Here is a 15,094-nt window from a genome sequence, read left to right as displayed (position 1 = left end):
GGCACAATAAGCTCTTGAGGGAGCCAGACTTGAGCATCCAGGTAGGCCCTCTGAAGGCTGAGCCAGGTGGAACTCTCGCTGCTAGGAGGCTGAGCTGTTGTAAAGTGGTCTGCCAGGCCAGGGTCCATGGCAATGGGGTGGTTCCGGCAATGGGTCTTTGGCAGGAATATCATGGGATGCCATGGGCTGCCTTCCACGGGCTTGGGCTACTCATTTCGGTCTGGGACCAGCACGGGCAGCAGTAGGTGCTTCTGTTCCAGGCATTTCAATATCAACTTACATGTAAACAGAGCTTCCTGGCTGCTGGAGTTTGTCCATGGATGGTCTTCAGGCTAAGCTCCGCCTAGTCCCTAACTCAGCTGGTTTTGCTTGGAGCTTGTCAGGCCAGAGCTGAATTTATTTGATCTTCAATCATTGTTAGGTGACCACGTGGGTGGCGGGGGGAGGAACGACACCCTCTGTGCCTTTGATCCATAGTCAGTCCCTTCTGTTGCAGCATGTGGTGAAGTGTTTAGGGGGGCAAAAAGCTGTTTTGAATGAGGTAGAAGCAGTTGCTTTATATGGGGCCATCTGAGCAGCTTTCTCCCTTCGGGCCACCCTTCTGCTCTGCTTCCACTTCCTCCATCTCAGCTGTTGCTACCTTGGAAGGGGCCTCCTCAGACATCTCTTGAAATACAAGGTGCTGCGAATCATGTAGCACTAGAGAATGGGACAGCTCTTCCCACTTCCCCTTGCCCCTGCTGTCATCCCCACACTGTTTAGCACAGTTCAATCTTAACCATTTTTAGTGCCCCTCTCATCATGCAGGAGTCCACCGTGCTCTGCAAACCACACAACTACTTTTGCCACTGCTAAAATGCAGCTGCAACTGGGGAGGAACACAACAGCTACTGCCACACTGAGGCAGCTTAGGCCAGAAAGTGATTGAATGCTCTATCCAACTGAAGCCAGCGTGATTTTAGGCTAGCAGAATGCAGTTGCCCAAAGTTGAGCATGACAAGCTCACACAGCTTGACCCTACTCTGCAACCTGCCCTGTGACCACCAAAGAGCCAGTGCATTAAATTGCCTGTGGAAAGCAGCACCTACCAGCCAGTCTGGGCATGGGAGATCCTGTAATGCTTCCCTCAGGCACAGAGCACTTCCTGCACCATCTGGCTCTTCCTGTAACGTCTCCTCTCCAAGCAGAGATGTAGCCCTAGATCTGATAACATTCCATGCTGGGGGGGGGGGGGGGGGAGTGGCACATAACCGAGGCTGGGGGTTGGGATTCCTAGGGCTGACATGAATCACTAGAGGTAGGAAACACTGAGGAAACTAATGCAATATTTAAAGTTCCCAAGCGATGCTATTGTAGCAGGCAGGCCTCAGCCTAAGAAACATTTAATGTCCTCTAACTTGCTCTGGCACCGTGTGCCCCTGCTCACGAGAGGAGGTGCAGTATTAGTGAAACTGCATTACACTTTAGCTCTTGGACAGAGAGCGTGGGGCTGGATTCTCGCTGCATGAAAGACTTATCTAGGCTGTAGCGCCCCTTGCTGGAGAAAAGGTGCCTCTCTGCTTTGCTGTTAGACGTGCTACTAATCTCCATGAAATCTCTTCTGTCTTACTGCCCGCTATTCAGGGGCATTTTTTAAAATAGAGCCGTCAGACTGACGGCAGGGTGGGGATATGAGCTTCCCCTGTTTGCTCAGGCCCTGGCCCTGGCCGCCATTCAGCTGAGTTCCAGGAGAATGTGGCAGCCTGCTGTTCTTCAGCCCAACGGCTTTCCCTCTACAGAAGAGAAGACAAGTTATGTCTGGTTGATCCGGCACTTCTCGTCTCTCCCCTGCCCCGCCCCCAATAATACACTTTCCTGGTTGCTGCCCCCAAGTAAAGAGAAGGGATGCTGTGGCTGTGATTGCAGACAAGAAAAGCAGGGCTCCTGCTCTATTTCATGTTGGTTTTTATTTCTCCTAAGTGGGAGGATGGGGTATGGGAAATGATTATGCCTGCGGGGGTCTTACTGAGCCCCTAGACAGTCTCAGGTTAGGCTTGCTTCATCCAGGTTATATCCGAGGACCTGCAACAGAAGACAGGACGCTGAGGAAAAGGCTGCCTGTGACCGAGTGCTCTGGGCCAGGCAGGGCTGATGCTAACAAGGCAGCCAGCAGTAACCTCATGGGGCATGAACTTAGTGGGTCAGCTGAGTTACTCACTGGGCCTCTGCTTTTGAGATTTGTCTGCCAGAGTACATGAGCTCGGCTACCAGGGAGACCATGGGGTCAAAGTTCAGGCTGGCTACTGCAATCACGTAATCATCCCTGAAAGAGAAAAGCCTCAGCAAATGAGAGATTCTCCCCTCCACACCCCTGAGTGACGGAGCACTGCAGCCTCCTAGAGCTTGAGGGACTGCTGGTCCAGGGCCAGCTTTATTTTGATAGGCTCTGAGCTGGGCAGGTGCTGCTATCCCCCATGTGCAGTGACAGTGGAGGCTGGTCCATGGCGAAGTGCAGGTCTGTTAACGTGCACAGTGCCCATGGGGATCAAGCACTGAATATGTTAAGAATCAGAGCGAACAGATGCTGTCCCGCTTCCTACTTCTCCCTTCCTCTCTCCAGGGCTGATATGCCTCAGTCTCTGAATCCTGGGACCCTACAGTTTTAATATTGAACCTCAAAAGGAAGCTTTTCTATAAATCAGGGAGGCTGTTGAAAGATCTGCCAATCTTCTTCTTTGGGGGCCTGTTCCTCCCTCCTGTGCATGCCCCTGCCACAGTGCAGAAGCTGGATGGACAGCAACCCTGTTGCGCACACCCTTGGAAGGATGGTGTGGAGCGTGCCCCTGCAGTACTGCCAAGGACCATCCCCAGGAGGTGCATACAGGCTGTTCCCCAGAGCACCACGGACATCTGTGCTGCATTCTGCACAGGAAGAGTAAGTTCTTGGCAGATATGCTGATCGGGTCTGGCTCTGACTTGCCAAGAGTTCTAAGCTAATTGGGTTACAGATTCACTCACTTGATGTAAAAGACCAAGAACTTCAGCTGCTCCAGATTTCCCTTCACAACAGTATCTGTGTATCCTTTCCCATAGCCTGCAAACACAGAAGATGCAGTGGGGCCTAGGTCTGGGCAGATGCCATCATGCCCCTTAAGCTTAATGACCAAATAACTTTGGGGGTGGGGGGAGGAGACCGCTCAGTAGACCAGTGGAAAGACCCTGAGGCGGGAGCTGGGCTGCATGCTCTATGCAGTGAGGGCTCTGGCCGTGGCCAAGGGGAGAGAGGGTGACCCTTGTCTCCAGGGCCCTGGGGACATGACCTCTGACTCTAGTGTCCTGGGCTATGACTTGACACTGGGTTTTCTACTTTCAGCTATAGCTTCCCCAAATTAAAAAAGGGGCTTGGGGGTGGGGGACTTCTCACCCTCACTCTCTCTGATTGACTTGGAGAATGGTTCAAACATCTCCCTGGGTGCTTATTAGGTCCCCATCCCTGCACTATCTGAGCACCTAGCTCTGCAGAGGTATGGGGCGGGGGAATAGTGGTTGTCCCAGCTTTTCTGCTCCCCTCCCACCTGCATAGCGGATGCTTTTTCCAAGCAGCGAGGTCCAAAAGAAGGGAACTGTGTGCAATGCCTTCTGCTTCTTCAGCATGTTTAAAGCAGCAATGTGACCTGAAACGACCCAGAAAACCCCAGGAGGGGAAAATGTATTTTTCCAGAAGATACTTTCAGGGGAGACTTTTAAAACTTCAGGTTCATCAGCTTATGAAGCCTGTCTCCTGTCCTGGCTCAAGGTGGGAAGCAGGATATTGCTTCCAACGAATGACTTGTGCTGGCAGCTGGGTTGGCTGGAGCAGCTACCCACCTCTACGTGCATGACCCCTTCCCTTCCCTCCCTCTGCCATTTGGTCAGAGCTGGCCCCATTGCATGGCATGTGAGCTGGTCAGTGGAGCTGGGGCTGGTTTGGTGCATAGGTAGTGGCTCTGCATGTCCTACAGCCCTCGCAGCCTTGAGTGACCACTTCTCAAGCCTGTTTTCCCAGCTGTGTTGGGACGGGAGACAGACACACATAGTGCTGTTGCTCCTGCAGTCCCTCACCATGAGCCTGTGCCATCTGCCAGTGACGGACGGTGGCGGTCGTCCCACCGAACAGTGTGACTGGAAATGAAGTCACATCCCCAGCAGCAAAGACTCTTGGGACGTTGGTTTGCATGAACTAAGAGGGGAGAAAGGGGGTGATTAGTGAAGTAACATGCGCGGCACCTTAAAAGTGATGTGTGCATGCCTCACAGGAACTTACGCACCAAATCCACCAGGATGGCGCCTCTGCGGTCCAGAGCAATTGAAGTGTCCTTCAGGAACCCTGAGTTGGAGGCGACACCTATGGGGAAAGATGAGGAAACTTGTGAGTTGGGCTCCAAGCAAGGGGTGTGGCAGGAGTGACATAGGCCAGTGCAGGAGGGAGCATAGCTGCTTAAGTATCATTCAATCCAGCAGAGGCTGGAGTTGGGCAAAGTGCAGTAAGAACAAACAGCAGCATATGGAGGTGAGGGTGACAGTGAGAGTTGCATGAGGGGTACAGGCCAGGGGCTGGTTGAGCTTGAAGAGGGGGTAGCCAAACCCCAGCTCTAAGCAGGACAAGGTATTTTGGTAACAGGCGCAATAGGTGTAAGAACGGATCCCTGGAGGGGGACTGCTGGAGCAGTACTACAGGAAGGGAGAGTGTAAGGCAATCAAGCCACAAGCGTGTCATGCTCAGGGTATCTCGGGGGGCTGGAGTTGGTTGGGGCTAGGGTAGAGGGAGTAATTATTCTCTTGGGAGTTAGTCTTGGAATGTGAGCCAGCCAGGCTCTGTTTTATGGTGGGCAGCAGTGCTTTGGGTTTTAGCTAGTGTTGGATACGCAGAGGTCCTGGAAGGTGAGGGGCAGCATCGATACGGATGGTGTCTATACGAAGCAAAGGTGTACTGTTTAGTCTCTTACCTATTCCCACCACCACCACATCTGCAGGTAGCGTCTCTCCACTGGCCAAAACAGCCTCTGTGACCTAGGAAACAGGCAACACCATTCACTGAGATGGTGCCTCAGAACCTCCTCTGCCCAGAGACACCCCCAGCTTGCCCTCGCTATGGCGCTTTGCTTCCCTGGACCACCCAATCCATGTTTCTGGGCCCAGGAGACTCTGATCCTAGGGGCAGTGGAGAGCAAGCTAGTGCCTTTGTAGGTGATACAAATGTACAGTTTAGTGGCCTGGGAGCCTGGAGATTACACGGGCTGTGGAAGGAAAACAGGATGGGAGTGGAATGGTATAGGCCCAGATTGGAAGCAGATTTTGGTAGCAGTCCAGGTGTGGAGCTGGTGTTAAAGACTTGCTAACCTTTCTGTTCTCTCCTCGCAGCTCAGAGATTTCAGCCTTCATGTAGAATTTCACTCTTTTATTCTGCAGCATCTGAAACAAGGAAGAGGAATTACCCTGGCCCAAAATGGCTCTTCTCATCAATGTTCTGTCCCTGATTAATTCAACAATTACACATTCCTCCCCTTCCAGAAACCCAGGCAGATAGCTGGGCCACTGGCCAGCTCTGCCCACTAGGGTTCTCCAAGTACCCCCTAAGTTGGTCCTGTGGATGAGAGAGCTGGCATCTCCTACAGCTGATGAAGGAATAGCCATGCCCCCTTCTGGGCTCCCAGCCTGTGCTCGAACAGGGGAGCCCTAGCACATAAGGTGGGACTGTTAGCTTGGGGGAGATGTGAGGATGAGGCCAGAATCAAGAGGGGATGAGAGGAGACCAGTGTGGCTAGGGAGGGGTGGCTGGGAATAGCCCCTGTGTGTGTGCACGTGCGGCACAGCTGTCCAAGCTGGTGAGCTGTGTGCAAGGTGGGTAGGGAGGGGTAAGTGTTGTGTCTCAGGCACAGAGTGGGCAGGAGGTTTGCGCTCATGAGGTCAGCGTAGGGCTTCCCCACCACTTGGATTTGTGTGCATTCTCTGTCCGCTATTAATTATACCTTCATGGCAACGCCTCCGACCTGAGGCCCCAGCACTGCCTGGAAGGGGAACTCCCCTCTTTCCACCACGCAGATGGTGCTGGCCTTGTCTGAAAGGAAGGCAGCTACCTCCATCCCTGCACACAATGGACACCTGCAGTGAAATTGGCACAAGCACCCCCCCCCCCAAAAGCACCAACCTTCTCCCTAGAAATAGGGATGAAGCTGGAAACCTTTTACCCAGGGGGGGTGGGAAGGGCGTCAGAGATGCTGCCCCTGCTGCCTGCTTTTATACAGCCATAGGGCTCCTCAAGTATCAGTCTCTAGTATCCTGAATCTTTCTGGGATTCACCAGGGATCCAACTACCAGGAAGGGCAAAGACTTCTCCATCCCCCTATACACCCCACTAGCTGCACGTCTGGCCTGTTTCCCTCCCCAGGGCACAGCAAACCTTCCCCACTCTCCCAGGTGGTGCTGAACGAGGCAGCCTGCACTCCTGAAGGATGAAGGGACACCTCCATAAAATAAATCCCCTTCCTCCAGGTCTAAGTGCTGTTTGCAGTTCTTAGCACTCCCAGAGGAACGGCTTGGCGGGCACTCCCCATGGAGTAATGCACAGCCCAGAACAGCAGGGAGCGGCTACCCATTGGCAAATGGCCGTTGGTTAATCAGCACACACGGTGAAAATAGATTTCAAGGCTCTGCTTATAATTAGTGATCTGACCCCACCCCTATTCTGACTTCTTATGTGCAGTCAGGCAGCCGCTATGCCAGTCTCCTACCAATGAATGACGCGCCTAGAATCACCACCCTCTTGCCAGTTGCTAGGTGGAGAATCCTCTTAGCATCCTCTGGGGTTTGCAGGGAACACACATTCTCCAGGTCTGAGCCGGGGCACTGGAGCTGCCTGGGGCTGCAGGAGAGGAGACTTCAGTTACAGTTGCCATGCGTCTTAAAAGACAGCTGTGTCTGCCCCATCCCCTGCATGCACAGAGATGCACCCACCCCACCCAGAGGCTCAGGGAGCTGACCTCCCTGAAGAGGTCAAAGGCCTGCTGCACTCGTCCCATCTCAGGCCCCTGTGCCAGCACACATGGCTGCCTCGCTTTCTCACCTGCTGCCTGTCGCAATGAGGAGCTGGTCGTACCTCTGGAAGGCCCCATCCTGGAAGTGGGCTTTCTGCCCCTGTGTGTCCACGGACACCACCTGCAGCAAGGAAAGGCACTGGGCAGCGTACTGCTCACTCCTCCGTGCCACAGCCTGCCTTAGTGCATAGCCACGCAGGCACCTGTGTGCCCCCAGCCCAGTCTGCTCTTTGCACCCAAGTACAAGGTGGGAGAGTGCTACATTTCCCAGTTTGGAACCCAAAGCTCCAGTGTGCCATATGCCCCCTTCTAAAGTCACCTCCCTCCCATGGGACTGCTGCCTGGCTGCCACTAGTTTACCCACATGTACCGATGCTCAGCAGGTAACCCTGACTTTGGTGTGCCACTCCCAACATGCACTGTGTGCGCCCACACAGAGTGACTAATCGCCCCACCATTCCAGAGAGAACTACAGTATTCTGCAGCAATGGTCCCCTGCTCCCAGGCCAGTGTTCGGGACAGGGACTGATCTTTTGATAAAGGTGAGCTGCTGCCGCTCCTTCACCTCTTTTTCGGTCCAAACTTCTACGCCATGAGCCTCAAAGAAGTCCTGCTGCCGCAGGTAAATGCTCTCTAGTGTCTTATCCATCGCCTGGAAGTGAAGCAAAGCACCAGGAATGAGGAGCAGCTCCACAAAGCCAGTTGCACTGTGCTGGAGGTTAACAGCACATGGGCTGCAACCTGGATCTGGGCTCCTGGAGTTTCCTCATGGGAAATGTTCGCAATGGGCAATAAGAAAAGGAGTACTTGTGGCACATTAGAGACTAACACAAGTCCTCCTTTTCTTTTTGCGGATACAGACTAACACGGCTGTTACTCTGAAACAATGGGCAATGTGTTTTCTTATTAGTAAACCTAACTGCCCTCCCCCAAGCCAACCATGTTTATAGCAGGAGAGGCTGCAGGGAATGGGGTAAGATCACTGGCTCAGAACTGCTTCTGGCCAAGCCTGTCCCACGAGGAGGCACTGTAGGGAGTGGGTAGGGACAGTTGGGTGGGAGGGATAGCTCAGTGGTTTGAGCTTTGGCCTGCTAAACCCAGGGTTGTGAGTTCAATCCTTGAGGGAGCCATTTAGGGATCTGGGGCAAAAATTGGGGATTGGTCCTGCTTTGAGCAGGGGGTGGGACTAGATGACCTCCTGAGGGCCCTTCCAACCCTGATATTCTATGATTTGCTGGACAATGAGAAAAGGAGTGCTTGTGGCTCCTTAGAGACTAACAAATTTATTTGAGCATAAGCTTTCGTGAGCTACAGCTCACTTGATCGGATGCTGTAGCTCATGAAAGCTTATGCTCAAATAAATGTGTTAGTCTCTAAGGAGCCACAAGTCCTCCTTTTCTTTTTGCAGATACAGCTAACATGGCTGCTACTCTGAAACTTGCTGAACAATGTAACCTCCCTAGAGCCAGGCTCTGCTCACAGCCCTGGGTAACTGGGCTGCGCTGAAGCAGCTGGAGCTCTGACTGTGGTTCACTGACTGAAGCTTTTACTAATTCCTGTCCTTCCCCCCGCCCTCCCCAGTCCATCCCTCAATCACAGTTCTTAAGAGAAGCTCTGGCCACGCACAAACCTTGCTTAGTTGGGTCCTGTCATATGGGACATGCTTTTCTTTGGTTACCATGATGATCCTGCCTGTAAAGCCTTCCTGACGAAGTGTTTCTGCACAGACCAGTGCAGCTGTACCTGTGAGAGAAACACGAGTCTCACCCATTCTGGCACGACTTACTAGCCACGCAGGAGGAACGCTCCTGGCACCCCTGGAGAAGAGCCCAGCAGACCCAGCATGTGCCCGAAGGGCTGACATACAAGCTACATGACCAAAGCACACGTGCTTGTGTTCAGACTTTGTCTTCTGATTCACTGACCTCCACCCAGGAGCAGCATTGTGTTCTCATTGCTCCTGCATCGCTCACTCATGGCCTTCAGCCTTCGGTCACTTTCAAGGTCCTGGTAGAAAGAAAAGAATAAATTATTCAAACAATGGCAACTGGTCCCTGGACCACCTTTGCTGTGGTTACGCAGTGAGAGCAGGTGAGGTCAGTACCTTTTTTTTTGCAGTAATAAATACCTTCCCGTCTTCCACTCGCACCTGCAAAGACGGAAGAAGAGTGGGATTTCAGTGCACAGCTGAGGCTGCTGGGAATTTACTGAGGAGCCTTTGCTTTGGAGTGTGTGTGTCCTGCAAGAGATGGCTGCTACCAAAGCCTGTGTTCCTCTGGGGCCAAGCGGCACTGAGGAGGAGGAGGGTGGGCACTGGAGGTGGGATGGTCTTCAATGAAGGCACAATGAGCATGTGGAACTAATAAGGCAACCTGATGCCAAAGAAGCAACCCAGGGCCTTCAGCCTAAGGAGTCTCTCAAAGGCAAAAAGCTAGAGCAGCCCTAAGGGGAAAAGAAAGCGTGCTGGACGGTCTCGTGTCTCACTCTTTAGAAGAGTGAGGAGCGCTAGTGCCCCTCTGCTGAAGGTGGGTTTGGGCAGGTCACATTTGGATGCTTCTGTCCAGCTGATCACCCAAGCCCACTGAATACCATGCTCCATCTGACAAGTTCAGAGTGACTTTTAGGCACCTTTCAATGCCAAAGCAGCTCAAACAGACCCTGCTAGCACTTACAGAAGTATTACATGATTTGTTTTCAGAGAGTTGTGAAAATCCTTCCTTTCAAAAGCTCTACTCATCAATGTGGGGCAAGGGGCCTAACAAGGCTTCTGAAAAGGTATTTAGGTCCTAGAGCCATATGGTCCCGAAAACCAGTACTTCAGTAACCACTGTGGAGAGTGGTGGCCAGTGAAGAGAATTCGAACACTTCCACAGAATTGCTGGTGAGGCCAGGGCCCAGGCTGGATGTAAAGTGGCAGGTACTGGAATGGATGAGGCAAAAAGGGGAGCAAATACAGAGTAGACAGAACAAGCTGAGATGTAGAATGGAAAGTAACAAGGATAATGTCACCTTAAAGCAGGGAAGACAGTCCAGAGTTGGGTACTCCTCAATGTCTCCAGTTCTGATATTGAAGCAGGCACCATGCCAGGGACAGCGCAGTCTGTTACCCGCCAAGACTCCTGCAAGTCACACACCAAGGAAAGTGTTGTCTAGTGAGTAGAACAGAACTTGTTGTCAGGACTCCTGGAGTCTATTCCCAGCTTGGACTGTAATGTGATGCACCATGGGTAAGTTGTTCACTTCTGCAAACTGGGTTCAGGATTCTTGCCCACTTCATTAGGTGTTGTGAAGCAGCACTGTGTACCTCTTCACTATCCTTGAGAAGTACTATATGGGGTGAGATCATTTGGGGAATCCTGTGTACAACTTATGAATTCTGGTTGATATTATGGACTCTACATGTATCTAGACTAAACTGCAAACTCCATTTGGAGTGCAAGGCTGATCTGGTTCCTCTGCTGTCTTTTTACCTCCATCTTGGGCTGAAATTTCCAGAGGTGATGACCCAGGACTAACAATGGTGGGTTGTTAAACCGTTAGGCCTTCTATTCAAGTGAAGGCCCCCTAGGTCAGTGAGCTGACTACTGCCCAGAAGAACCAGTTTGCCTGGTGGGCTGGTAACAAGGCAACTGATCACCTGGTAGAGCAGAATTCAAGCTGATTGGAGGTCAGCTGACAAAGGGGAAAGTTATAAAAAGAAGGGCCTCTCACATTTCAGGGTGTTGAAAGCCACTGCTTGTGGGGTAGAGAGGGAGGGAGACTGACTATGTTCTGGAGGAGAAGCCATGTGCAGGAGGGAATGGAGAGAGGAGAGACCCTGGACTCCTTAGGAGACTACCCAGTTCCCAAAGAATGCTTGAGAGTGGTGAGGAAACTGAGGCAGGATATGGCATGCTGGTGTCACTGTTTAGCTTAGTAAAGAGTGATTGTTTTCAAAAATCCCTGTGCACAAGGTATCTGTTTGAGTCCATTGGCACATGTCTCTAAAAGGGTAAGCTGTGAACCCAAGTGCCCACAAGGTGGGAGCTCTTGAAAAAAGGGGGTCCTGGGAGGCTAGGGTAGCCAGGCATGAGGTCCCACGTCCATGAAGGGGTATCACAGTCTGTGCCCAGGAAGCAACCCCAAGAGGCCAAACAGAGCCAGTGCTGCAGCCTACTCAGAAGAAGGGAGGCTTTAAAGCAGTGTTTCTCAAATGTGGCCACAGGGGCTCTTTGTGCAGCCATGGCCTCCTGCGTGGTGATGAGGGGGGCAAAGCAGTGGCCCCTCCCCCAGGGCTGCAAGCAGGGGTGGGCCCTGTACCCCTCTGGAGCCACAAATGCTGGAGGAGCAGGCAGGCAATGGGGCTTGGGCTTAGATCTGAGGTGATGGGCAACAGGCTTCAGCTATGTGGTGGCAGGCTCCATCCCGTGGCCACGGGCTTTGAGCCCTGACCCTGGCTCCAGACTCACCCCCCCCAACCTGCTGCCTCGTCTGGCCCCAGGCTGTGGCCGTGCAGCAGTGGGCTCTGACCCCCAGCTGCAGGGTTTCAGACTTCAGCCGTGGGGCCACGCGATCCAGCCCCCAGCCATGCGGCAGTGACTGCCAGCCCCAAGCTCACCTCCCCCCCCCCCCCAACAGACCTCTGGCCCCCACTGCATCCCCTAGCTCCAGTCCCTGGCTGCGGAGCTGAAGGGCTCTGGTCCCCAGTCCCACCCCCCCTCATCGCCCCCGACCCCCAACTGCCTCCCAACCAACCTTCCCATCCAGGGGTTAATTTGTCGCCCAGCTTGCCAGGGCTGAGTAAGTCTGTTGTGAAAAGTGATATTTGTATGTTTGTTAATATCACTTTTCACTGCCTCCCTGCTAGCTAGCAAGTCTCTTGATGTGAAAAGTGATATTAACAAAATACTAATATCACTTTTCACAGAAACAGACATACTACCTAGCAAGTCTTAAAAAAATAAGCAACCACAACAAGCAAAAGAAACAACAACAGAAAGGGACAAGAACGTGCAAAACACATTATTTGTTTCTGTTCTGTTTAAAGAAAATGGTACATTATTTTTATTATCAAGTCTGCAAAAAACCCTACATAAATAAATTACATTGATTTGGACATATTTATTTGTTTTTCCTAAAGTTAATTGAGTATTTTAGGAAAAATTGTCAGAGCGGCCACCAGCAATAGTCGGTGGCCGCACTCTGAGGCCACCAAAAAATTTCTTGTGCGAACCCCTGCTGTAAAGCACCCTGGTATGTGTGGGGAGGGAGCCAAACACAACAGTCTGGTGAGCGTCCAGCAGGGGGCGCTTGGCCAGAGCAGTGACTTGAGACAAGGCCAATGGCACCATGCTGAGACAGCCCCCTGAAAAGCCGGTGAATCCTGGTTCATTTCCCACTGTGGGGCTGGGCTGTCCCTGACTTGGGGGTGACAGCATGGGCTTCCCTTGCCCTTTCGCGCAGAGAGGAGAAAGCAGGTGCAGTGAGAAAGGGAATGAGAAGCTAGGCTGCTAGGCGGAAGCATTAGAAAAGCAGCAGCTCCTGGAAGGATGCTGCCCGTCCTCTGCACAGTGTCTCCTTTGACACCTTCGCCTCTACCTTGCGTTTGCCCATGGCCTGAGCTTTGCCTGGCAGCTGGGGATACCCGCCGGGTCTTACCTTTGCTGAGAGAGGCTCCTGCATGTGTGCACTTGCTCCCCACAGCACTGAACTCCATCTTACTCCTCACCAGCAACACCTTGTGGCCTGCAACCTCCACTTCTCGCAGCCTGCAGGAGACAAGCACAAGCCGACATGGCGAGCCTTGGCCCCTGGATGGTGGAGGCAATGCCTGGATGGTGGGGCCACCACAGGGAGCAGTGGGATCAGAATCAGGCCTCCCGGGGGCAGCTGGAGGAGAAGGCTGCCATACCTGACTCCTCGCTTGTCCCACAAGAGCCTCCAGTAACCACGGCAATGGGGCCGGTGTTTCTTTGGCTCCAGGCCCCCTACAGCCTCTCTCAGTGGGCTTTTGCGGAGCTGGCTTCTTCCTCACCTGCCTCCTCCTCCTTGGTTCACAGGAATCCCAGCCAAGCCACCTCTTAAATGAAGCCTTGTTGCTGAGGCGCAGAACAGGAACAGAAGCCCCCAGCACACCCACCTCTTTGGCCCGCTTTGCTGACGCAGGACCTGCTCTCCCCATGTGCTAATGCAGGGTGCCAGCAGGGGATGCGGGTGCGGCTGGGGGGTTTACTGGGTGTCACACAGAGGTTGGGCTGAGTTCAGCTGGAGAGGGCCTGGGTCAGGTCTGTCAGCAAGTGCAGGTGATGGGAACTGGCCTTTCACGTTACCCCCAACCTGCCATGATCTGACACTCACTCGCCATCCTGGACCTCTGACTCCTGGCAGACCTGCTCCGTGATGCTGTCTTCAGTGTCCATGCTTGTGGGTGCCCGTCTCAGCGGCTGGCTGGCTGAAGACAGAGCATAGAGGAGTTAGGGATGGGGAATGGGGTGCTGCAGCAGAGCATTCTGGGAAGGCTGCTGCTCGGTTGTTTTGCTCTCAGAGTTGTTGACGGGACATCTGTGTAATGATCTCATCACCATGTGACAATGCACCTCAGCATGAGGACACAGGCCCCAGTGTGACCTAGGCTGCCGGGCAGATTGCAGACCTGTCTCAGCCTGATGGTGCACCGTGGGAGTGTGACACCACAACTGCGGCCCCAGGCCCTTTGGGCTGGCAGCCAGGCCCTGTTCCCCTTCCCCCCTCTGTTACACCTTCGCCCACCAAAATGCACCAGAACCCCACAGAGGGGCTCCTAAAGCCAGTGCTCAGCAAATCACCCTGCTCCCTGGCCCTGCCCCAAGGCATGGCCTCCTCTGGAAACAGAGGGGCCAGAACTGCAGGCACAGCCATTCTGTGCAGGAGTGACTTGGCTCGACAGCCTGGAGCAGGCAGGCCCCCCAACTCTGGGCCCAGAGCAGGCAGGCCCCCCAACTCTGGGCCCAGAGCAGGCAGGCCCCCAACTCTGGGGCCCAGAAAGCTTCATGGCAGAGGCAGTTGGGATGAGTGCGTGGGTGAGAAAGGCCAGTGCCTCAGGCCTGATGGGCGGGGCAGGGCTGGGGCCTGGCTCACAGCCTGAGGTAATAGTACAGATAGAGGGGTGGGTACCTGGGAACTGGGAGAAAGCCAGGCCTCTGTGGGCAGGGCAGGGTGGGGCTCTGCTGCTGGGTGATGGGAATGAGGGCCTAGGAGCAACAGGGCAGGGGGACTCATCCCCTCCCCTAGCCCACCAGACACAGCGTCATTCGTTCAGCCAGCAGGAAGCATCTGATGCTGCCCTTTGCTGCAAACAAGCTCTCCAGGTAAGAAACTCTCTGCAGCAGCGGCTGCTCTGTGTGTGCCTTGCTTCCAGGACACTCAGCCTGACTTGCTCAGTTTTGGTCACTCACACTTGCAAGGCCTAGGACCCTCAGAAATGCTTCTCTGGCTGGGGTCCAGATACACCCTTCTTAAGCCTAGCAGCCCCCAGCATGCCTTGTGTCCATGATAGCCCTTTCACCTGTCTATTCCCTTGGGTAATTTTCTACAATTTGCACCAGCCGCAGGGAGAGCACATAGCAAACCAAGCTACTGCAGCTTGTCTGGGCTTCGCTGATTCACTGAATGGGGTAGGGCAGCTAATCACATTTGCAGCCAGGATGTAGCTGGCTCTGCAAGCCATTGCAGTGGGAATGCTCCCTGTGTTACCCCAGCAGGCTGAAAGCCCTCATGTTAGCTGCTGGATGGCAGTGGGCCAGCAAATCCAGAATTAGCTAGTCTGCTCCTGCACATCCTTCTGTCTTAATCATGTGGTACAGACTGATGCTGGAATTTCTCTATTTACTCAGTTGTTTGCAGGGGGTATGATGAGGGCTCCATGTAGTCTGTGTCACAGCCCACTGAATTCTGTGGCAAATGGAAACTAAAATTTGTCACAAGGCCCCCCTCAGGCCTTTAGCAAACTGGAAATTCTGTGCTGGTTGGAGGGTCATAGAAAAATATCCAGAAAATTAATTTTCATTGCATGATCTACTGTATAA

At 53.3% G+C, this 15,094-nt stretch overlaps 1 protein-coding gene across 5 annotated transcripts in view; it reads right to left on the bottom strand.

Moving 5' to 3' along the window:
* Nucleotides 1-1,921: 1,921 nt before the first annotated feature.
* LOC142000402 (apoptosis-inducing factor 3-like) overlaps nucleotides 1,922-15,094 on the bottom strand; it is a 20,881-nt gene continuing 7,708 nt past the window's right edge. For 4 of the 5 annotated variants that reach the window (XM_074974640.1, XM_074974642.1, XM_074974641.1 and 1 more), the window contains exons 2-19: nucleotides 13,389-13,482; nucleotides 12,690-12,799; nucleotides 10,062-10,171; nucleotides 9,157-9,201; nucleotides 8,978-9,059; nucleotides 8,683-8,795; nucleotides 7,618-7,704; nucleotides 7,082-7,173; nucleotides 6,750-6,880; nucleotides 5,988-6,103; nucleotides 5,359-5,430; nucleotides 4,965-5,028; nucleotides 4,287-4,363; nucleotides 4,081-4,198; nucleotides 3,555-3,653; nucleotides 2,998-3,073; nucleotides 2,198-2,302; nucleotides 1,922-2,061 (exon numbers count right to left, since the gene is read on the bottom strand). In XM_074974640.1, coding sequence (XP_074830741.1) covers nucleotides 2,028-2,061; nucleotides 2,198-2,302; nucleotides 2,998-3,073; nucleotides 3,555-3,653; nucleotides 4,081-4,198; nucleotides 4,287-4,363; nucleotides 4,965-5,028; nucleotides 5,359-5,430; nucleotides 5,988-6,103; nucleotides 6,750-6,880; nucleotides 7,082-7,173; nucleotides 7,618-7,704; nucleotides 8,683-8,795; nucleotides 8,978-9,059; nucleotides 9,157-9,201; nucleotides 10,062-10,171; nucleotides 12,690-12,799; nucleotides 13,389-13,450 — 1,593 coding nt within the window. In that variant the 5' untranslated portion in view covers nucleotides 13,451-13,482 and the 3' untranslated portion in view covers nucleotides 1,922-2,027. Of the gene's footprint in view, nucleotides 2,062-2,197; nucleotides 2,303-2,997; nucleotides 3,074-3,554; nucleotides 3,654-4,080; nucleotides 4,199-4,286; nucleotides 4,364-4,964; nucleotides 5,029-5,358; nucleotides 5,431-5,987; nucleotides 6,104-6,749; nucleotides 6,881-7,081; nucleotides 7,174-7,617; nucleotides 7,705-8,682; nucleotides 8,796-8,977; nucleotides 9,062-9,156; nucleotides 9,202-10,061; nucleotides 10,172-12,689; nucleotides 12,800-13,388; nucleotides 13,483-15,094 lie in introns of those variants that run through there. The other variant, XM_074974644.1, reaches the window with a different exon arrangement.

This window comes from Natator depressus, chromosome 17 (assembly GCF_965152275.1).
Source record: "Natator depressus isolate rNatDep1 chromosome 17, rNatDep2.hap1, whole genome shotgun sequence".
NCBI classification, from domain to species: domain Eukaryota; kingdom Metazoa; phylum Chordata; order Testudines; family Cheloniidae; genus Natator; species Natator depressus.
This window is presented reverse-complemented; position numbering and strand designations above follow the sequence as displayed.